The 22,753-nt window shown below is 45.5% G+C and overlaps 2 protein-coding genes across 2 annotated transcripts; one reads left to right on the top strand and one right to left on the bottom strand.

The window, feature by feature from the left end:
* Positions 1–73: 73 nt before the first annotated feature.
* On the top strand, positions 74–8,378 carry LOC308154082 (multidrug and toxin extrusion protein 1-like; the record flags this gene model as incomplete). The annotated part of the gene is made up of 17 exons (XM_080527260.1): positions 74–256; positions 539–640; positions 986–1,054; positions 1,244–1,392; positions 1,852–1,894; positions 2,099–2,143; positions 2,910–3,007; positions 3,192–3,289; positions 3,432–3,545; positions 3,705–3,772; positions 4,073–4,181; positions 4,410–4,485; positions 4,948–5,017; positions 5,288–5,420; positions 5,544–5,638; positions 5,993–6,043; positions 8,067–8,378. 17 exons carry the CDS (start codon positions 74–76, stop codon positions 8,376–8,378), a joined length of 1,815 nt encoding a protein of 604 aa, XP_080383386.1.
* Positions 8,379–8,576: 198 nt separating this feature from the next.
* slc47a3 (solute carrier family 47 member 3) lies at positions 8,577–15,973 on the bottom strand. The gene is made up of 17 exons (XM_080526576.1): positions 15,849–15,973; positions 15,396–15,497; positions 14,990–15,058; positions 14,672–14,820; positions 14,328–14,370; positions 14,108–14,152; positions 13,851–13,948; positions 12,438–12,535; positions 12,202–12,315; positions 11,849–11,916; positions 11,637–11,745; positions 11,018–11,093; positions 10,353–10,422; positions 10,002–10,134; positions 9,308–9,402; positions 9,184–9,226; positions 8,577–9,065 (listed from the first exon to the last, which is right to left on the bottom strand). Exons 1-17 carry the CDS (start codon positions 15,939–15,941, stop codon positions 8,833–8,835), a joined length of 1,638 nt encoding a protein of 545 aa, XP_080382702.1. The 5' UTR covers positions 15,942–15,973; the 3' UTR covers positions 8,577–8,832.
* Positions 15,974–22,753: the final 6,780 nt, after the last annotated feature.

Genomic DNA, 22,753 nt, shown 5'->3' with positions numbered 1-22,753 from the left:
CATTGCTTGCACAGCAGCGGAGCAGACTGCCACTGACAGTAGAGTTGCCACTGAGGAGGAGACACAGTCTAGTATGGAAGACTCAGGGTCTACACTGGTATCATCTGGGCCCCATCTCTCTCCCAATCCTCCTCAGGCCATGGAGGAGGAAGCCAGTCCCAGTGCCAGGCTGTTCTGCTGCCGTTGGGTGAGGAGCAAGGTGCCCCTGGCGCACCAAGAGGAACTATACCACATTGTCAAGATGACAGGACCCCTGGTAAGGACAAGGACTGGCACTCGTTTCTACAGCACCTTCCTTGGTGTGTCTGGCTGTGTGCTCTCTGGAAGCAGACAGCTCTGGTGTCTGGGTTAGGTGGTCTATACTCACTGTATGCTTTATAGGGGGGTGAAATAGTGTGCATTGTGCACAATTTAACAATAGCTCCATGGCGTTGACAAAGCATATTCAGAGGACTATTAAAATGCATTACGGCTGGTGTAATATTTCACATTTATTGACTATTGACGAGTACTGTTGTTTATGTTTATCTTCCCAAAGCTGCTGTCTCGAATCCTAAATTTGCTGCTCCCATTTGTCATAACAATGTTCTGCGGTCGTCTGGGGAACGCAGAGTTGGCTGGCTATGGCCTGGCCTGTGCGGTGAGTCAGCCAGTCTGTCTGCTTTTCTTCTCTGTCTACTGCACCAGTCTGTATGTCAGTCCTATGTGTACAGTATGTGTTGTGGTCTCTGCACGGCACTAAGATAAGGAAATGGATTTATTCTCTGGAGAGGCTGGGATGGTGCAAGATGGAGAGATGACAGGAAAGATGACATTATCATCCAAGGTCCCTGTGGCTTTGGTGTTCCCTTTCTTAAGATTCTCTTGGAAGGTCATGGCAATGATGCAATCAATTCTAATTAGAAAACCATTTGATGTCATTTCATGTTGAACGCGAGTGTCTTTCATGTGTTGTGATTGTGAATGTATTTGACGTCTCTTTCAGACAATCAATGTTACAACTTGTGCAACAGGAATTGGTCTTGCCCTAGCATGTGACACGTTGGTATCCCAGGTATGAAAACATATTTATGTTGTAAGAAACGTGCGGTGCTTCAAAATGTATTTTTAAGTTTGAAAATGTTCAGGTCAAAGATAACACTTACCCTAGTGTGACCCTAACCTCCTTGTTTATGTAAATTGAATGGAAATCATTTCTGCTGTTTTTGTGTCTGGCCCATGTGCTGCGGCTGCGGCTGAGTAGACATTTGGAGGTAAGAACCTGCTGCGTGTGGGAGTGATCCTCCAGAGGAGTGTCCTCATCCTGCTCCTCTGGAGCCTGCCTTGCTGGGCCATACTCATCAACACCCAGTCTATCCTGCTTGCCCTGGGCCAGGAACCAGAGGTGGCCAGGTAAGGACAACAACAACAACAACAACAACAACAACAACAACAACAACAACAACACTGTCTGTCTCATACTGTACGATGGGAGTCTGAAACACAGCACAGATACAGAGTACGAATTAACATGTGCTCCTGTATGTGGATGAAGATAATGTGCTTGTTTGTCTGGTTAGAACAGAACTCATTATCCTCTCAGCTGCTGCAACAATGTTTTTATAGGCAATTTAACTAACCAATGAGATCTAAAGATTAGACTGTTACTCTCTGAATGCCTTTTTTTCCTTCCTTCTTTTTTTTTTTTTTTTTTTTACAGACAACCGAGTTCCTAAGTAGTGATACTGTAGCTAATATAATATCTGTGATATTTTGGAGTTGAACAGTATGCATGTGTGTATAGCCTGAAGAAATGTAGTATGCAGTGTGTGCGACATTGATTCGACAATCAGTACATGCTTTGGATTTCAGAATAGCACAGCTGTATGTCATCGCCTACCTGCCTGCAGTACCTGTGAGTTACCTGTTTTCTCTCACACCTTTTCCCATAATACAATAATACATAAGCCTATTTTGAGTGGCTGTAGTTTATCTGCTCTAGGGTTGCATGAGTCCACTTCTATCAGTAGAGAAGTGACTTAGAATCAGATTAGCTATTTTCTCATTCAAAATGTCTCTTTCTCCCTGTCCCCTCTCGTGGATCCGATCTTTCTTTCAGGCAATGTTTTTGCATCACCTCCTAGGGGCTTATCTTCAGAACCAGGTAAACTGTGCTGCTGGGGTTACAAATAAGTTGGATTTATTCCACACAGTTCATCCCAAACTCTTGTGTCTTTCGATTAAAGGAATGGTTCACTCTAAAAAATAAAATCTCTGCGATCAACCACATACCTATACTTCAGTTGTTACACCAAGACATCTTTTAAGTCTTCATCCTGGTTATTTTGCAGCTTCACCGTCATTTCTGTTAATCATAGAAATGTGACTAACTGTCCCTTTTAAAGAATAAATGAGTCATCTAAGTCAGAGGTGTCGTTAACTAATTGACTTGTGGCCCAAGGTGTCTGTGGGTGGCATGTTGGATGAACTGTATAAGATCAATCAGTGCTTAAAACGGAATGAAAAAAGTGCTGGTACTCATTGATATATCACAGTGCCCTGCGTTAGTAATGGAACTGTGAAGCATTTTTTTTCTTCTTTTGGCTCTTCACTCCACAAAAGGATAGAATCAATACTATTGACAGCTCTCTTACCAGAAACACCTGTCAAACCAATTGTCCCATTACTTTTGGGTCCCCTAGACTATGCACACAACGTGTAGTAATGTCTGAATGGTGGAACCAATATGTACACAAATACCATCAAATAAAAACTGAAACCTATTTTTTTGGTGTGGAGCCAAAATAAGAGAAAATGCTTCACTGTCCCATTACTTACACAGGACACTGTATATGAGGTGCTTGTACTCAAGCAGTAAACAATTCTCGGTGCCTCTCTACTCACCCACCCATTGGTGTTTTTGTGCTTAGGGTATAATACTGCCTCAGATGTACACAGCAGCACTGGCAAATGTTGCCAATTTGCTTACAAATTACGTCCTGCTGTTCTGGATGGATCTGGGAGTTGAGTAGGTGTTCTCAAAATGAGTTTGAATACAATACTTTTTTTCACTTAACAGTGAGTAAACAGTGTTAAGACACATTCATCAGCATGCTATTCTGTGCGCATAATGATTTCATGGTATGTGTGTGTGTCTGTGTGTGTGTGTGTGTGTGTCTGTGTATGTTTTTCTTTGTGTGTGATTTCTGTAGAGGGTCTGCAGCAGCCAACACCCTCTCTCAGCTCTACATTTGTGTTTTTTTATTTGCCTATATTTGGTGGAAGAAGCTGCATGTGTCGACATGGGGTGGTACAGTAACAGAGAGCCAAACGTTTATTCTGTTCTTGTGGTATTGTAGTTTCTATTGGTGGTTTTCTATTGTTTTTGCCTAATGAGCATAGCTCTTAAGCTTGATCCATTGATATGAGATGGCCTCTGTCTCCCCCTACAGGCTGGACCACAGAAGCACTACAGGAGTGGGGCTCCTACATGAAACTGGCCATTCCCAGTACAATGATGCTATGTTTTGAGTGGTGGATATATGAGGTTGGCGGCTTCCTTGCAGGTAGCCTAAAAATGTCAGCGCTTAGATAAGCACTGGCAAGCATAGAAATAGAATCCGGATACCATCACAAATACATAACACTCATCTCTGAAGCTTGCATGAATCTCAAGGTCGTTTGGTTTAAGAAGATGCTTTGAGACTGGCTCCTCTATTTCCTAGGAATGCTGAGTGAATCTGACCTGGCAGCTCAACACGTGGTCATAATGCTGGCTTTCATAAACTATATGGTACTGCATGCACTTCGGTAAACCGCCTCTTGAACACTCATTCACTTTCACTGATCAAATTGAGTCTCAAATGCCTCACTCATCCGTCAGCCAAACAGGTTGAAATATACAGGAATGTACATGAGCACTACAATTAACTAAAGCTACACCTGAGTTCAAATAATACAATATGTGGTTGGATCTAACATGATGACGTTGCATGCTGTCTACATCGTAAAAGAAAGTGAAACACCAAAAAAGCTAATCAACCAATTAGCTACTGTAATTAACACGGTGCCTCCATATACTGTACCCCCATAGTTTCCCCTGGGTGTACAGGCAGCAACTTGTGTCCGTGTAGGGAATGCACTGGGGGCAGGAGACACCGCCGGGGCAATCCTCACCAGCAGGGTGTCTCTCATCTTGACAGGTCAGTTACAGAACAACGGTTTTACAGCATCATAAGCAAGGACCGATGATGACTCCATGGTTTATGTTATGCTGATCTCATGCACCGTCATGTTTTTAGCACAACAGATAATCTCTCCTATTATGTCAAGTGCTATTCGCTATGTTAAAATGCATCTGCTCAATTGTTTATGTTATGTTGGTGGGTCCTGCAGGCAGAAATCACATGAAACTCAATTTCATGCTCTAGGTGTAATGGCAGTAGTTCAGGGGCTTGTACTGGTCTCTACTAAAACAGTCATTGGGTACATCTTCACCTCTGACCAGTAAGTACAAAATTATTACTGCATTACTGCAAAAAATGTAAATAAAATATTATTATTTTCTATTTTTAAGTGTGGCCCCTTCTAGTGGTTGTGGCCCTAAGCAACCATTAGTCTGTTTATGCCTTGGGCCGGCCCTGTATATCACCTGCTGCTGTAGTTCTATGCCTACACCATAGTTCAGTAGTAGGGCTAGGTGCCTTACTCAACTAGTGGCACACTAGTGTTCCCAGGTGGGATTTGAACTCATGACCTTCTGATCACCAGTCCAACTCACAACAACTTACTTTGTGAGTAAGGGGGTAGTGGTGGCCTAGTAGTGGATAGTGAGTTGGACTGGTGATCAGAAGGTCATGAGTTCAAATCCCACCTGGGAACACTAGTGTGCCACTAGTTGAGTAAGGCACACATTGGAAACTTGACTTGGCCATCTGATTAACATGTTTTTTTTGTTTTGTTTTTCAGGAAGATAATAGATCTGGTCTCTGAAATTATGAATGTGTACTGTGTCCTTCAATTGTTTGACTGTATAGTGGTAAGTTATGCAGAGTTATGTGCTGTGTCATTTGGTATACTACTGTATATTAAGAACATATCTACGTGTCTTAATCTTTCTATACCACAGTAGATTCAAAACAGTGAATGCTGTTGCAGCTGACAGTATGTTTTTGTGTGTGCGCACGTAATCAGAGATTTCTCTCTCTCTCTGTCTATGTCTCTGTCTCTGTCTGTTTCTCTCTCTCTCTGTCTCTCTGTCTGTCTCTCTGTCTGTCTCTCTCTCTCTCTCTCTCTCTCTCTCTCTCAGTGTGTGTGCATGGGTATCCTCCTGGGTTCAGGTAAACAGAAGATAGCAGCTGTGGCTAATCTCGTTGGTTACTATTGTGTGGGGCTTCCACTGTGCATTTCTTTGATGTTTGCAGTGAACCTTAGAGTTTTAGGTAAGTCCTTTTTTCTGGATATAAAATGTAATCAAATCCTTGCCACTTTTGATTAATAACACTTTCTATGCACACACACATATAACACATGCATATGTGACCCCTCTTCTCTCCCTCCCACAGGGTTTTGGTTGGGCCTGTGCATCTGTGTCTGTTTACAATCAAGCTTCCTCATCACAGTCATCTTCAAGCTCAACTGGGAGAGAATTACAGACGAGGTACAGTACACCAGTGGCTTTTCAATGTCCCTATCTGGGACGTACTGGGGCTCACTGAGCTGATAGAAAGTCTGACAGTGACAGCTTAGTCTTCTATCTTAATCCTATCAGTTGTGATGCATCTGAGTGCGAACAGATCTACCTAAAGGTCTACTTAGAACTAAAGATTATTCAGCTTGTCACTGAAAGAGAACCATTGTACAATTCCAATTGGAGCTCTTTTTGGTTCCATGTAGAACCCTTTCCATAGAGTGGGATGCATTCTTAAAGCCGAATAACGCTTTTTACCCCACCTGGGGTGAATGTGGCGAGATGGTGCATTGAGCTCCTACATTGTATGTGTTTGTGCCCCAGGCTGTGAAGCGTGCTATGAAGACCAAACACATGGCCTTAATGAGGAGGACGGTAGCCCTCTTGGAACCAGTGAATGCTCATCTGACCCAGGAGACGACAGGTGCTTCTGACCATACACTGACCAATAGAGGGGTGAGTTGACTTCAGTTGTCTCTTTTATTATGAACGAAAGAAAGAAAGACTTGTATTCTACATGCAATGTTCAACAAACTAGTTCTGGCAGTGGCTGTTGCTCCACTCATACAGTTTTTCTCAATTGCTAAAACACATTTCACAAAACTTTCCTCCATTTTCCCAAAACTCTAAACACAACACACTTTTCTAAAGCTACATAAACAAAACCACACCTTCTCTCTTCAAAACTCAAACTTTCACACCAAAACAGCTGCTCAAAGCCTGCAAAAATGTAAACACTATGAGCCGGTTTCACAGACAAGGCTTAAGCCTAATCCTAGACTAAAAAACATCTTCAATGGAGATTTTACATTGAAAGTGTGATTTAGTCCAGGACTAGGCTTAAGCCTTGTCTCTGAAACCGGCCCTAAAAGCATCATTACAGACTACAACAAAACAACTGAAAACACAATGTTCAGTGTGTGAGAATGTTCTTTTTTTTTTCACAACTGCCAAAGCACATTTTTAGAAACCTTATATTCTGTATCACTGTAGAGTATTGGGCATTCATAGATTTATGTGTATCATATGAACAGTATGTAAATCTACAGAAAATACAGTATGTATGTTGTTGGAAAATATCCTTTTACAGTGTGTATATGTTCTTCATGAATGTTTTGCTGTAATGCTTGGCTAATTTTACTATATAACTAAAATACATTACAGTACAGGCCATCTGATTATAATGAATAATTTGAACAATGAATAATTAATTACAGTAATTTGAACTTGATCTTACGTGTGGACAATCGACTTCTTTCTAAAGGAATCTTGACCATTCTGAAGTACGCATTCATCCACAGGGGTGGGTGAGAGTTACAGTAATTGAAATAACTTCCTTCAATGTTACGGTACATGTGGGAAAACTAGGGTTAGGGTTAGGTGCTAGGGTGACTTGGTACATGCTGGCATGTCTAACCCTAACCGTAACCTTAACCCTAACCCTACCCCTAATCCTAACCCTAACCTTACTGTAACCCTAGCACCCTAGCACCTAACCCTAACCCTAGTTTTCCCACATGTATGATAGTCATGCATAAAAATAAATCTGCGCTCCCTGTCTAACGTTATATCTAACGTTTTAAGGCTGATTTTGCATGAGTCATGCATTTTTAGATATCTATTTCCCCCCTTTAAATGGCATATGATGTCCGAAATTTTACTAAAGTTCAGCCGCGAAGTTGTTGCACTGTTGTCCTATCGAGTTTTAAATAAAGGTTTGAAAAATGTACCGTATTCCCACATGTACCGTAACATGTACAATACTGTACTGTATCACAACTCAATGCAAACACTACAGAGGATCCATTACACACAACAATACTCACTGAAAACAATGTTCAGGGTGTGATGTTTTTTTATTTATTTATGGAACTATACCACACACACACACACACACACACACACCACAATCATTTGCAACAAGTGTCTTAAATGTTGAGTCGTTATGTTTAATGAATGAAGCCAGGTGTGGTCATTGTGTTCAAATTTTGCTGACTGTGGCAAGCATTTTGCATCACGAGCTTTAATTTGAGAATTTGAGTTTTTTGCAACTTGTGTTTTAGCAAGACAAAATGTGTTTAGATTTATGAGAAAAGGAGGATTGTGTTTTGTGAATTGTGTCTTCATGTGAAATGTGTTTATGGTTTTGGCAAATGGGAGCTAGTTTAGAGAACTGGTCATTTGGTTTAGAGAATTGGCTTTTGTGTTTTAGCAATTGGGAAAAACTGTAATATAGCAAAACATTGAATGTGTTTTTTGTTCCAATGTTGTTGCAATTCAGTTAACAGTATTTATGCTTTTCCCCACACTTTATCAATACAGCTAGAGTTGTGATCATTTACAATGCAGCAGTTGTTATAACAGTTATAACACTGTTTGTATTTCCTCTCACATCCAGACAGTTAATGGCTATATGTCTGTAAGTGCTGAGGTCCAGGAGGACCTGGGGGGTAGCAGTGGAACACAGGAGGGAGAGTGGGACAAGCAGGCTGAGGAAGGGAGCCCCAGAACCCTGCTCTCCACCACCCAGCTGATCCTCAGGAGAGGCTTCACTGTGCTGGCTGCCATTGTCATTCTGGCTGTGGGAACAAGTGTCCATCTCCTCCTGCCACCACCAGATGCTCATACACTCTCAGAAGGCAATCTCACTGTGGACTGGACCAACACCAGTTACCCCCCTGAACTGGTCCAATCCACTCTACTCTTCTGAGAGAAAGACTCCAGGGTAGCAACAAGAAGCCATATACAGAAGACTGTATGCAGTGTGAGTGACATGAATCAATAAATGGAATACAATTGTTTGGAATTCATGAGACTGTCTTTATTTTGAGACTTGTGAATTCTGCTGAAGTGAGAGTTGCACATTGCTTACATCACAATACCACGAGATAACGTTTGATTGGATTGGTTTCTACAATTGACAAAGACAGTATGATCTGAAATCTACTTGGGGAAACAAAACCCTTCTGGGTGAATGATCCCAGGTCACCACAAGGCTTTTCTCTCCCTTCATTGGCCATTACAGAGGAGTAGCACCAAAAACGTGTTAGAATCACATTTTGGCCAGCTCCGCTCCTCTCCTCTCTGCATTGGTGCTTTATTGGCTATAAAAGCAACCTTGCTCAGGCACTCATTACGCGAGAGTGGCTTCAGGACCAGCTCTGTTACACTGAGTTGTTGAGGTTGGTGAGGACCAGGTTGGTGATGATTCCCACAGCAAGGATGACGAGCATCACACATAGAGCCATGCCCCTGCGCAGCAACAAGTCTCTGTAGGATATCAGGTCCCCCACTGTTGTAACAGCCACTTCGTCCATGTCCCCCTCAGACAGCACCTCTGTGTCTGTGTGACCCTCACAGTGCCCTGTCTCCTCTGAGTGGGCATCTGGGGATATGTCTGACACACAGGGAATACAATTTTCAGTAACTTCAAGGACAGACACTGGACATGCCTCACCCACTCTATGGTAAGACATCATGGTCCAATGCTTTGACAGGGTCTCAGTTCCTCTTACCCATGTCTGTTGAGTTCCCCTCCAACCCAGCTCTGGTCTGTGCCTGGGGGAAAAAAATAATTTCTACCAAAGCCTCGTAACAGAGCATTTTGGAGATCGGAGTGTTCCACCCCTGCATACTTACCTCTACGGTGGCTGTCTTCCAGTTCATTCTGGCTAGGTAGGAGACCAGGAAGCAACACTGCAGGACCACACAGGTCAAGATACCAGACCACAGACCTAGGGGAAGGGAAGAACAGCTCATCATCAGAGAGAGAACAGGAAGTAAGAGCGATTCCTATGCAGGCCAACCTGACTCCCACTCAAACACACAGATACAAACATTCTGCATACTGTGCATACAGTGTCCTCCATAAGTATTAGAAAGAAGAGACATTTTGTCTCTGTACTCCAAAAGTTTGTTGCCATCACCAGAGGATATACCCAGCATCTGGTGGGGTCAATGGGTCGCAGACTTCAGTCAGTTATACGCAATGGATTGTCAAACAGATACTAAACATGAGTTCTTTATTTGGACATTATACATGTATGTTTAAACAATGTTGTACTTTCTAAATGGTCAACCCAATCTGAAACCCCCCCCTATTGAATTAAAGTTGAGAATCTCTAGACAAAATTCCTCCTCTTTCCAAAACGTATGGAGGGAACTGTATATACATACACATACATACACAGACACACAGTACATATAGTCAAACAATACACACCATTACCATTACCATGTAGAACTCTTTTGTAACCCAAAAGCTTTTTCCCCCACAGGGACAGCTGAAGCCTTTTTAGTTCAAGGTAGAACCATTTATTTGTCTTGTTCTTACCAATGATTCCAAGTCGGGCAGCAAACATCAGGGTCGCTCCAATTGGAAGCCCAATACCATAGTACCCCACAAGGTTGCAAACTGCCCCAATTTTCTGCTTCCCTGCCCCTCTTATAATGCTCCCTGAGGCTACCTGTAGAACCAGGACAGACAGAAACAAGGTTACTGGTACAATACACTCTTAATAAAAGTCATGTTTCTTTTACATAGAACCCAAAAGGGAGCAAAATGTCCCTAAGAACACATTTGTTGTCATGAATAACTACTTTTGGTATTGGAACGTCACGCATATTGACATGAGTACATCTAGTTACATGTCCTTCTGATAAAGTAAAACGACTCTGTCCTTACCGATATCGCATCAAATATGAGGAAGGGAGCATAGAAGGACATAACTTGTGCAACCCTTTCTCTGATCTGCCTGTTGGAGTGGAAGAGATTCATTTGGTCATTGTAAGTCCCCTCAAAGCACAGAATAAACAATACATAACATGGTGATTATACAGTACAGTAATTAACACTTTTATTGAGAAACTATACATTGTTATTCTATTATTACCATGTTATTACCACGTTATTCAGCTTTAAAACTCAAACTTACTGTACTATGTTTGGATTATAGTGAGTAATGTGATTACAAAATAAAGATCCATCTATGCCTTGATTTCAGTTTTCATACCTGGTATTTACAACACAGGGATGCTGTTTACATGTTACTCTATGGCAGTAAACTTAACACGAGTTAAGCAATTCTGCTCTTACAATATAAGTGAACCTGAGAATGAATCACAGATTAACTTCGCCCTAGTTAATATGTGAAGAAATGTGTTAGCAAGGGTCATAGGTGTGTACTTCTGGATATTGCAATGACTCATGTCCTAGAGACAAAGGTTAGTTCACACTCAATTCAGAATACTGTACATTCAGGTGTTGACATCACAGCAAATCCTGTATTACTGGAACAACAGCTCCCACGGTCAGCCAAAGAAACAGATTAGATGCTCACTCATACTCACTCATCATATGTAAAAATATAGGCAATTACTTCCTTCAGCGTACCAAGAAGAATGGCCATGAACACAGAAACTGAACCTGTATAGATTATGGACACAAACAAGTGTGGATTATCTTTCATGCTAATCAGACGTTTTAGAATTGTGTGGATTTGGATTTCCCGTATAATTTAGTTCCATGGATGCTGATAAAATCAGAATTGTCAGTAAAGACATGTGTAGGGGCCAACTGTCTTTTTGTTTTATTGTTATTGGGCTGTTACATTATAACCACTAGAGGCAGCAGTGCACAAGGTGATGGGTTAGGTAAGGGATCAGCAGGTGTAACACACTCCTCAGCAACACCACCACCACCACCACCACCAGAATATCACATCTCCTCTGACATCACACTACTGGAACAACCATAGTAGTCTTGCACCTTTGTTTGTTTTTAGCGATATCATTATTATTATTATAATGTAAGCATCACCAGTAGATACATCATAACTTTTATGACATTGTAATCTGTTGTGTGTCAAACACCTTCGGTACCTTCATGCAGTAGTGGCTAACAACGTTGTTTTGATTTAATGACAGCCACTACAACTTGGTTTGATTTATTTGCCCACATGTACTGTACCTGCAGAGAACATAGTGAGTTTGGCAGAAAGCTTGGCCCCCTCGGTGTCTCCGCCTCCCAGAGCGCTCCCCACCCTCACACTGCCGGCCACACTGAAACCTAGGGGGAACTGATTGCAACCATGGTGGTCAACCTCTGGAACTCTATAAACGGTAGATGGCTCATTTTCCAAGTGGTTGATACAGTAAATATCTTATGTATGTGTAACATACCATGTATGCAACATTTGCCAGTTGATAGACTATTGATTGTGCTCCAAGCTCAACCTCGCTGATCAGTCCTGTCATTGAGGAGTAGTGACAGGGTATTGAATCAATGTTTGTTGCATCAAAACAAGTTGTGTAACAGTTTTCCTAAATCAAAAGACTTCAAGCAATTTCTCTAGCTTGAGGGACAATAGATATATTGATATTGATGTGGATGGGTCTAGGTAGGCAAGTTCAAATCACTGGTCTGGAATGTAAAGATACTATGTAATCTGTTTCTCAGACTCCCTTCTTATCCTTTGTAAACAGTATGTTCTTTCAACCAAAGCTTGTGCAAGGCAACTGCTGCCTGGTCTTACCAGCCAGAAAAGCTCCGATCTCATAGGTCCACCACTCAGCACACATCATGACCATGCTGGGGATGGCCAGTTGGATGAAGAGGCCCCAATCCTGCAGACACTCTCTAGACCAGCCTACATAGGAAACGGAATCTGAAAAGTCTTTCCAAATATTTTTTTTGCAGAGCTCCATGGTTCCTCCTCTTGGACAATCTCCAATGTGTTTTAAGACAGAGAAGACAGAACAGTATGGTCACCTCCCCAGGTAGCCTTGTGTAGTCTCTTCCACCTGATGTATATGTAAAGGATGGTAGCCATGGAGAATTGAGAGATGGTGTTAGCCGCCGCAGACCCACTGGGAATGACATACCACGCATTACAGACTTGTAGTCCAATAGCATTTGATTTTTATGACATACCAGCCATGCTCAAGGAATGACATTCTAGGAGAGTAGGGGTGTACAGAGATGTCATTATCTGTATCTGTTCAACTTACAGAATTATCTATCTGAAGTGGGCGAGGTTTATACCGGAAGTCACTTTATATCGTTCCATTAATTATAAAACAACATTATATTGGCATATAATTATTTATGAAATATATTTCAACATCCTCAAACTGTATACGGTTCATCTCTCTCTTTTTATTTTTAACTAACTAACTATGAACTAATTATATATAAATCAAAAGATTCAGTTTTGCATTGAAAATAGAAACTATTTACAGTAAAGATAACAATATCCTTCAGTTGATGGGAATAATCTTAAATTCACAAGATTCTTAAATCTTAACGTCACGGTTCGGTATGTTTTCAGTACAGCAGGGGAACATTTGTGATGTCGTCCGCAGTTAGGCCTACTGTTAAATAACTTGGTGGCCCGAGATGTCCAACCATCAGTCGTGAGAGCGATACCAGATGCCTTGGATAAGTCGTGGACAACTGTAGTTTGTGTTTGTTTATAAAGGGCTGTTATGATTTGCTGGCTGAAATGCGGACGAGTGGGAACTACATAACGAGGTTCGATTACTTTCAACAAAAACCTGTGTTCAGGACAACGGAGTATGGTCCGCTGCTATAAAAACACCTATGGCTTTTGTTATTGCTTTGGCCCGGTCTGAATTGTTAGTGAGAGGCTGCTAAAATGGGGGTTTGTTATTAAATGCTGGGTTTGAACTTGTGATGTAAATGAAATGGAAATTGAAATGAAATCTCAAATGGGTTCGACGTACAACCAGCTGCATACACAATCGCAGTTGAACAATTGTAGTTAACTGAGAAACTGTAATCTTCTCAAACTGGAGAAGATGCTGGAGGAACATCAAGCTCTAGTTTATCTGCATTCGCAATAATGACTGATAAACTAGTGACAATCTCTCTGTGGCGTGTGTGCGCATGCGTACTGGCTGAGATCACTTCAACACACAAAAAAGTTCTGCACGTGCAGTAGGTAAAGCAATGCTGCATTCATTCGGTACACACGCATACTGAACCGAAGGACCTGTACCGTCCGGTACGAATACGTGTACCGTTACACCCCTAGTAAACATGAATTACTACGATGTGAGAGTTTCCTCTTCCAAGAGTCTCCTACTCTCGTTGTGGTATTTAGAAGTCGTATTCATCATAAGAAAGTGTATTTCATTATTTTGAAAATAAAGACTAACTCACGCTACACCCAGATCCAGTACATAGAGAAAGATGTAGTTGATGAGAACATTGAGCACATTAGCCACCACTCCTGTGATGACTTGGGGCCAGACAATTCCCTGAAAACAAGGACTCATTTAGATCCAGCTCAGAATTAGAATTGCTTTTATTACAGCCAATGTACAGGTACATGAGTCAAATTCTTAGGTAATTTCTTTCTTCAAGTAATCAGGTAGTGTGCAGGTAATTGTCATTCTGAGGAGGCCACAATTCCTTACCTGGTTTTGCAGATATTTTGTTTGCAGTATATAAATAAATGAGGCCTAGAAAAGTAAAAGATGGGCAAAATAAAGTATTGACCTGGGATATTCATAGCTAAAATACTAATTTGAAGGGCCAAATTGGCCAACAAAAGGGAATTGCTCTTGAATGTTCCACAGAGTCATATCATATTTCTCTGTCTTCTTTTATATCCATTGTGTAAAAAGATATACTCACTGGGAGTGCCGGCATAAATATCTTCACGTACAACTGAGACACCCTTGTGAGACACAATATGAGATCTCTGTCAGAACCATCCCTTACAATAATCTAATAATTCAAAACAACCTCCAAACTTCACTTATAGATATAGTAAATTATAACAAATTTTGATTGAAAGTCTACAGACCTAACTTTTCATGAACAAAACAGCACTGAGCTGCAGTATTTGAAACACACTAGAGAATGTCCCATTCTGTCTAATATTTGAAATATTACAGTTTTTTCTTGCAACTGTGCTCACAGATTTTCTCAAGCAACATGGGGCCCTTGGGCTATTGCAGTAGATTAAGCAGTCTCACCTTGCCACCTCTGGGTTTTGCTTGACAGCCAGGAGAATGGATTCTGTGTTTATGAGAATAGCCCAGCAGGGGAAACAGGCTAGCATTAAAATAAAGATTGCCCTCTGTAGAATGACCCCAATCCTCATGTAGTTGCGGCTTCCAAAGGTCTAAAGGAGAGAAGGACATTTGGAAGAGTCAGTGTGTGATAATAATGGAACCAGGGTAATTCAAACCCTGGTTGACAAGATGATAGCGCTTTCAAACAAAATGAAGACATGGTTTGATACATGGATCAGGAACAGAGAAGATGAGGAGAAGCAGGAGAGGACTTCCTACCTGAGATATGAGTGTATCCAATGCTGAGGATAAGCCAAAGCCTATTGAAACACCTGTTACATTAATAACCTATAAACACAGAAAATGTTTATTGAAGATTTTGTTATCTGACATTTTAGATATATTCTGAGAGCGAATTTACGAATGCAACCATTGATTTTACAACAACGCGGAAATGTATTCACATTTTTCGAAAGAAAAGTCCGATCGGATGCCGATATGCGGAATGACCACGTGACTATGCTTTGATGGTGTTTTGTTATCGATAGTGTGTTTTGATTGTGTTTTTATATAAATCAGTGTGTAAAACACATTAATTTATTTTTAAATACATTGGTTCATGACGTGTATGTTTGTTCAAATGAGAAATGATGTACTCAGTCATCTCAGTCGTATCAATACTTACAGCTATGGCAAGAGATACACCATCCAGCTCGGTCTTCCCCAAATGTCCACAGAAAACAGTACTGATGAAACTCACAAGAAATCCCATGAGTTGAGCCATAAACTGGACAAAAAACATAGGCCTAAGCAGGTTTTTAAAAAGAGTTTACAATCAATCAATGTTTATCAGTTGCTATGCAAAGAAATCTGAATTGTGGATTACAGTCTCATGGACAACAGGTGTTAGACAACAACCCCTAACTTGGATAGCGGCGGGGACGGGACAGATTGTGGGATGAAGGGGGACAGGACAGACACCTCTTATTTACATGCAAGATGAATTTTAATACTAATTATTTCGGAGGTCACAGGCTACTTAGATTCAATAAATAAGTAGCCTGTGATAGAAATGACTACTAAGTTCTACTTACTACCAAAGAAAAAAAAACATGATAGAAATAAGAAACATTCTTACCACCGGCCCGGCCAATTTTGCTAATTCGATTATTTCTTGTTTCGAACCAATCGGAATCCGATTCCGAATACTCCTTAAACCGTTTCCACACATTGTCGATGCACACGCGCTTTCAGTCCTATCAGTCCCCCTCTCCATACTGTGGCCGTTAGAATCCATTCCGAAAATGAAACGCTCACATATTTTACCCCCTTTACTATACCCAAGAAGAACCGGAAGTCGAACGTCTTCTCACGCGCTCTAACAACGTGAGCAAACCCCGTCCACCGTTTAGGGGCGAGCTGTGTGTTTGGGACAGGTGTGTCATCAGTCAAATTAACACACGCACACACACACACACACACACACACACACACACACGCACACACACACACACACACACACACACACACACACACACACACACACACACACACACACACACACACACACACACACACACACACACACACACACATCATGAGGCGTCTCCCTGTACTCCCTCCATCTAGGTCTGGGTCTGGATCTTGTCTGGGTCTGGGTCTGGATCTTGTCTTGGTCTGGGTCTGCCAGACATGTCTTGTACAAGGTCTGTTGTGAAGTGATCAGATCAATATTACAGAACAAGGATGCATCTCTAAGAAGTTTTTTTTCCATTTATTATTTATTTTTTTATGTTATGCCAAGGCAGGCTTTAAGTTGACCTTTGACCTGAGATGTTTATCCCTGGGTGATACCAGAAGGACGGCTCAATCCCAAATCAACCCCTAGACCCTAGCATACCCCTACAATAACTTACCCCTAGACGCTAACGGACCCCCAAGACTCTACCCTACACCCTAACTTACCCCCTACACCCTAATATACCCCCAATACTCTAATTTACCCCCTATACCCTAACTTACCCCATAGATCCTAATTTACCCCCAAGACTCTAACTTAGACCCTAATTTACACCCTAAGTGCATATTGTTTGTTGTTGAAGCACACGTACCGTTCTGGAAGAGTGTATGATTGCAATAGACCTTTTTATCTGCTGTAATGTTCTAATAAAAGTTTTTGGAATCTGTCACAGTGTTGTTTCCACTTTAACCAAAGCAAATTAATCATCTATCCATCAGTCTCCATATGATTTATTTTTTGCTAGGACCAGGCAGGGGCCATTGGAAGTCATTCTTTGTTCACAATAGAGGGCCTCCGAAACCTCCACTGCCCTGCGATCGTCTTTCGTCCAAAGCCGACCGTGGAATTTATAATGGCTGACGCAGAAAGAGCCCCAAGATGATTTTAGTGCTGCAATGAATTAAGCTCTGAAAACTAGGCCCTGTGTGGTTTCTAAGGAGTTCTTCAAACAACATTTGTTTTCATGAAATTGACGTACAGTCGTACAGAATCAGAATTATATAATCTACAGAGCAGGAACAAAGATGATAGACCCTGCAATAAATGTATAGCTTTCCCGATAAAAAATGCTTGATTGTCATGGTTCTCCTGCCATCTAGTGGACAGATGAGCGATACTGATTTACCTGCTGCATTCAGGTCTGGTTCTATTCAGACCAGGGTCCAGCATTTGAAAAAAGGTTTTCAATCAAAACATTTAATCTGGATTCTGGATCAGAATAATATTGTTTGCTATCCAGGATCAGATCGAGCTGGCTGTAGATGACTCAACTGCCAGACAGAATCTGGATCATTCTGATCTAGATTACATGAATGCTGAGCCCTGGTAACTGGAAATGCTGGGCCCTGGTAACCCTGGAAACGCCGCAAACCCTAGTGGCCACTTGTTATACTGTTCTGGTTCTCACTTGTAGTAGTTCTGCCCAAAAAGACAATTCCCAATGTAATTCCGATGCAAGTTTTCATCGTTGGATTCACAGCCATCAGCTGGATTCATAGTCGTTGCTTTACAACGCTCCTGTTTTTCGAAGTCATGTGGTTATTGGGGGGAGAGTGAGCTTCAATTACAGCGGCTTAAGACCCTCCTCCCTCAGTGAGGCAGATGTGATAGCTGCCTGCCCTAGTGCTTTTTCATCTCAGTTTTATGACAGGTCAGCGAGCCTATATGTCTTTACACCAGTGGCGGCCTGGCGGGCTGTGAATTTTTACACATATGCCTTCAGTGATATCCTCTCGCAATTACATTTAGCAGAATATGAGCCACTGAGTCAGCAGTTGTGGAGTAAAGGCCACTTGTGTTGTGTTTCCTTGTTTGCTGTAATGTGTCCTAGGTTCTGCAGTCTCTCCCACAAATTGATTCAAATGTGGTTGCGGTTAGGTTTAAGGTTCAGGGGAAGGGTTTGGTTAAAGGTGTATCACCTTATGCAGGTGTTACACCGAGATACAGCGTGCAAATGTGAACGTACCCGTCAGCCCAGTAATGTAACCTGTTACTCCAGAAACGTGTTGAGCATGGATGCAGAATAAATATCCCCCCCTCCCGTTTCTGCATAGAACTTCAAATATATCTTCAAATGATGTTGAATTTGTGAGGGGGCACATATTTCTCATAATTTTTTATTATATATATATATTCTTTTTTATTTTTATTATCAATATATCCATACAACAAACAATTTCAAGGCAAGGCAAGTTTATTTGTATAGTACATTTCATACAACAGGGGCAATTCAAAGTGCTTTACATACATTGTTTAAAAATACAGCAAGTGTTATGACACGGGGGCGAGGGAGCTCAAGGACACGACACCGGAGGCAGAATAGAGTGTTAGCCCCGTAGGGTATTTATTTACAGTGCAGGTGGGTGGAAACACAGATGATGAGTCCGGAGGTTTCAGCCTGGCGGGCTGGGGGTTTCAACCTGGCGGGATGGCGGTAGTGGTTGGCATGGGCTGTGGAGGAACAGGAAAGCAGGGTAAGTCTCCACGGTAGGCCAGTACATAAGATATCAACGAATCATAAGAATAGGCACAAGAGTAAAGTTCATAACTAATCACAGAGGATACTTGCCAGGTCATTCTTAGGGAAGAACTGACGGTGAATGAAGGGAGTCCAGGGTAGATGTAGCCAGAGGGTTAATTGGGAGTGGAGACAGGTGTGTTGGTTTGACTGTGGCTGGATAACCCTCCAATCACCGGGAACGAGCTTCACCTGCGGCGGAGAGCACGCTGTGCTCGAGTTGTGGGGGCGGGGGAGGGCGTGTGTGACGGCCCAGCCGTAACAGGACCCCCCCCCCGAGGGGGAGCCTCCTGGCGACCGGCCCGGAGCCTCCGGGTGGGCCCGATAGAAGTCCCTGAGGAGGACTGGGGACATGATCTGGGACCGGGGAATCCAGCTCCGTTCCTCTGGGCCATATCCTTCCCAGTCCACCAGGTACTGGAAACCCCGGCCACAGCGACGAGCCCTGAGGAGCCTCCTTACCGCCCACTGGGGGTGGCCATCCACCAACTGAGGAGGGGGCGGCGCAGGGGCTGGTGGCATCAGGTCGCTGGCGACATGGGGCTTAACCCGGGAGACGTGGAACACCGGGTGGATCCGACGGAGGGAGTGAGGGAGGACCAGCCGGATGGCAGCGGGGTTGATGACCCGGTCGATGGCGTAGGGGCCGATGTACCTCGACGCCAACTTCCGGGAGGGGACATTGAGGGGGAGATCCGCCGTGGAGAGCCAGACCCTCTGGCCCACCTGGTACACCGGAGCTGGAGTGCGACGACGGTTGGCGCTTCGGGTAGTTCGGGCGGTGGCCCGAAGCAAGGCCGAGCGTACGGAGGTCCAGACCCGACGACAGCGAAGGAGGTGTGCCTGGACTGATGGTACCGACGCCTCGCCCTCCTGGGTAGAAAGCAGGGGTGGCTGGTACCCCAAGGAGCACTCGAAGGGGGACCGGCCGGTGGCTTCATTCACCATGGCGTTCAGGGAGTACTCCACCCAGGGTAGGTCCTTGCTCCAGGAGGATGGATGGAGGGAGGACATGCAGCGGAGTGCCGACTCCAGGCTCTGGTTGGCTCTCTCCGCCTGCCCATTGGTCTGGGGATGGTAGCCGGAGGAGAGGCTGGTCGTGGCCCCAATCCCAGAACAGAAGGCCTGCCACACCTTGGATGTGAACTGGGGGCCACGGTCGGAAACCACATCCTGGGGAAGCCCGTAAAGCCGGAAGACGTGGGTGGTGAGTAGCTCCGCCGTCTCCGCCGAGGTCGGTAGCTTTGCCAGAGCTACCAACCGCACGGACTTGGAGAAGCGGTCCACGATGGTGAGGATGACCGTGTTGCCTAGGGACGGGGGAAGGCCGGTCACGAAGTCCATGGCGAGGTGGGACCACGGTCGACCGGGCACGGGTAGAGGCCGCAGCAGTCCTGAAGGCGGCCGGTGGGATGCCTTGCTGCGAGCGCAGGTAGGGCAGGCCGAGACGAACTCCCTGACGTTCGCGGCCATGGTGGACCACCAGAACCGCCGGCGCAGGAAGGACAGTGTGCGTAGGGCCCCAGGATGGCAGGCGAAGCGGCTGGCGTGGCCCCACTGCATCACCTTGGTCCTGACGGCGTCCGGGACGAAGAGACGGCCGGGGGACCCCGGTCGGGGATCTGGCTGGGTGCGCTGTGCAGCTCTGACCACCGCCTCGATCTCCAGGGTGACCACTCCAACGACCCGGGAGGATGGAACGATGGTGTCCGGAGTGGTGGGTTCCTCCTCTGCGGCATGGAGCCGAGAAAGGGAGTCAGCCTTGGCGTTCAGGGAGCCCGGACGGAACGTGAGGTGGAAGTTAAACCGCCCGAGGAACAGGGCCCAGCGTGCCTGACGGGAGTTCAACCGCCTGGCCGACTTGATGTAGGTTAGGTTCTTGTGGTCCGACCAGACGGTGAAGGGGTGCTCCGCGCCCTCCAGCCAGTGCCGCCACTCGTGGAACGCCTCCACCACCGCCAGCAGCTCGCGGTTCCCGATGTCGTAGTTGGCCTCGGCGGAGGTATAACGGCGGGAGTAGAAGGCGCAGGGGTGCACGGTCTGGTCCTCCGATCGTTGAGAGAGCACGCCACCGACGCCCGTGTCTGAGGCGTCCACCTCCACAATGAAGGGCCTAGAGGGGTCTGGGTTGATTAGGACCGGCGCCGAGGTGAAGAGCCTCTTCAGGTCACTGAAGGCAGCGCTGGCTGCTGGTGTCCACGTGAACTGGCGCAGGGGGGAGGTGAGGGCAGTGAGGGGGGCGGCTACCCGGCTGAAGTCCCGGATGAATCGCCGGTAGAAGTTGGCAAAGCCGAGGAATGACTGCAGCTGTTTCCGGGTGGTAGGTTGGCCCCACTCGACGACGGCCCGAGTCTTCTTGGGGTCAGGGCGAGTCAACCCACCCTCCACGATGAGCCCCAGGAATTCCACAGAGTGAGTGTGGAACGAGCACTTCTCAGCCTTAATAAAAAGGCGATTCTCCAGTAGGCGCTGGAGGACTAGGCGGACATGTTGGACATGCTCCTCAGGGTTCCTGGAGAATACTAGGATGTCATCCAGGTAGAGGACGACAAAGATGTCCAGCATGTCCCTGAGGACGTCGTTCATGAGGGCCTGAAAGACGGAGGGGGCGTTAGTGAGACCAAAGGGCATGACAAGGTACTCCTAGTGGCCACGGGGGGTCTTGAACGCCGTCTTCCACTCGTCACCCTCACGAATCCGGACCAGATGGTAGGCGTTCCGGAGGTCCAGCTTAGTGAAGATGGTGGCCCCAAGGAGGGGCTCAAAGTTGGAGCTCATGAGGGGGAGAGGATAGGTGTTCCGGACGGTGATGGCATTGAGCTCACGGTAGTCAATGCATGGCCTGAGGGTTCCATCCTTCTTCTTCACGAAGAAAAACCCCGCTGCCACCGGGGAGTGTGATGGACGGATGAGCCCCTCAGCCAGACAGTCGGAGATGTAGGTGTCCATGGCTGCCTTCTCCGGGGGGGCAAGGTTGTAGAGGCGACTGACCGGAAGTTTGTTGCCAGGGCGGAGCTCGACGGCACAGTCGTAGGGCCGGTGAGGCGGCAGGGTGCGAGCACGCTCCTTGCTGAAGGCCTCTCCGAGGTCGTGGTAGACCTCTGGGATGGAGGAGAGGTCAGGGGGAGCCGGAGGCGGTCGCAGAGGCGATGTGGGGGTATGGGCGGCACGGAGGCACCGGGCGTAGCATGCGGTACTCCAGCTCAGGATACGTCCCTCACCATAGCTGACATGGGGAATGTGGAGCTCGAGCCACGGTCGTCCCAGGATGAGCGGGGACTGGGGGGTCTTGAGGATGTAAAACCGGATCTCCTCCACATGGTTCCCAGAGACGGTCAAGGAGAGGGGTGTAGAGCGGTGGGTGAGAGGCCCCAGGCTGTGTCCGTCTAGGGCTGAGACGGAGAGGGGGGTCTCGAGGGCAACGAGGGGAACGGCAGCTGAGCGGGCCAGCTGGGCGTCCATAAAGTTCTCGTCTGCTCCCGAGTCAATAATGGCCTCGACCGTGAGGTTCTGCCCCTGCCAGGAGAGGGTGACAGAGAACCTGGCTGGGCTGGTGGTAGGTGGGGATTGAGAGACACGGCTCACCCGGATTCCCCCTTCGGGTGAGCCTGCCCCTTTTGATAGGGACGGGCAGGTGTCACGGAGGTGTCCCTTCTCTCCACAGTAGAGGCACAGGCCCTGGGCCCTTCTCCTCTCCTTCTCCGCCGTGGTGAGGCGGGCTCGACCAAGCTGCATCGGCTCCTCGCCAGTGCATGGGGTGTAGGTCGACTCCCGTGCGGAGGAGGGGTTGGCTGTGACGATAGGGTCCTGGGGGCGTGGCGAGCTGGTCTGGTAGCGCCCTCTCTCTCTCCGACGCTCCCGGGAGCGCTCGTCAACGTTGATGGCTAGGGCCACTAGTTCGTCCAGGGCGGCGGGTCTGTCCCGGACGAGCTCGTCCTTGATGGCCTCACTCAGCCCCTGGCGGAAAGCAGATCGCAGTGCCCTGTCATTCCATCCGCTTCCGGCT

The sequence above is a fragment of the Nansenia antarctica genome, assembly GCF_963989245.1.
Source record: "Nansenia antarctica genome assembly, chromosome: 3".
Classification (NCBI taxonomy): domain Eukaryota; kingdom Metazoa; phylum Chordata; class Actinopteri; order Argentiniformes; family Microstomatidae; genus Nansenia; species Nansenia antarctica.
The sequence above is the reverse complement of the archived record's forward strand: the minus strand, read 5'-3'. Positions and strand labels throughout refer to the sequence as shown.

What these genes read in the sequence shown, in the direction of transcription:
- slc47a3 (XM_080526576.1), bottom strand. Translation starts at nt 15,941, where the DNA reads ATGTGTGGAAACGGTTTAAGGAGTATTCGGAATCGGATTCCGATTGGT. An exon ending in GTACTGGATCTGGGTGTAGC is followed by an intron (nt 12,536 to 13,850) that starts GTGAGTTAGTCT and finishes TGTCATTCCCAG; the next exon opens with TGGGTCTGCGGCGGCTAACA. An exon ending in GGGGAACTCAACAGACATGG is followed by an intron (nt 9,066 to 9,183) that starts GTAAGAGGAACT and finishes CCTGTGTGTCAG; the next exon opens with ACATATCCCCAGATGCCCAC.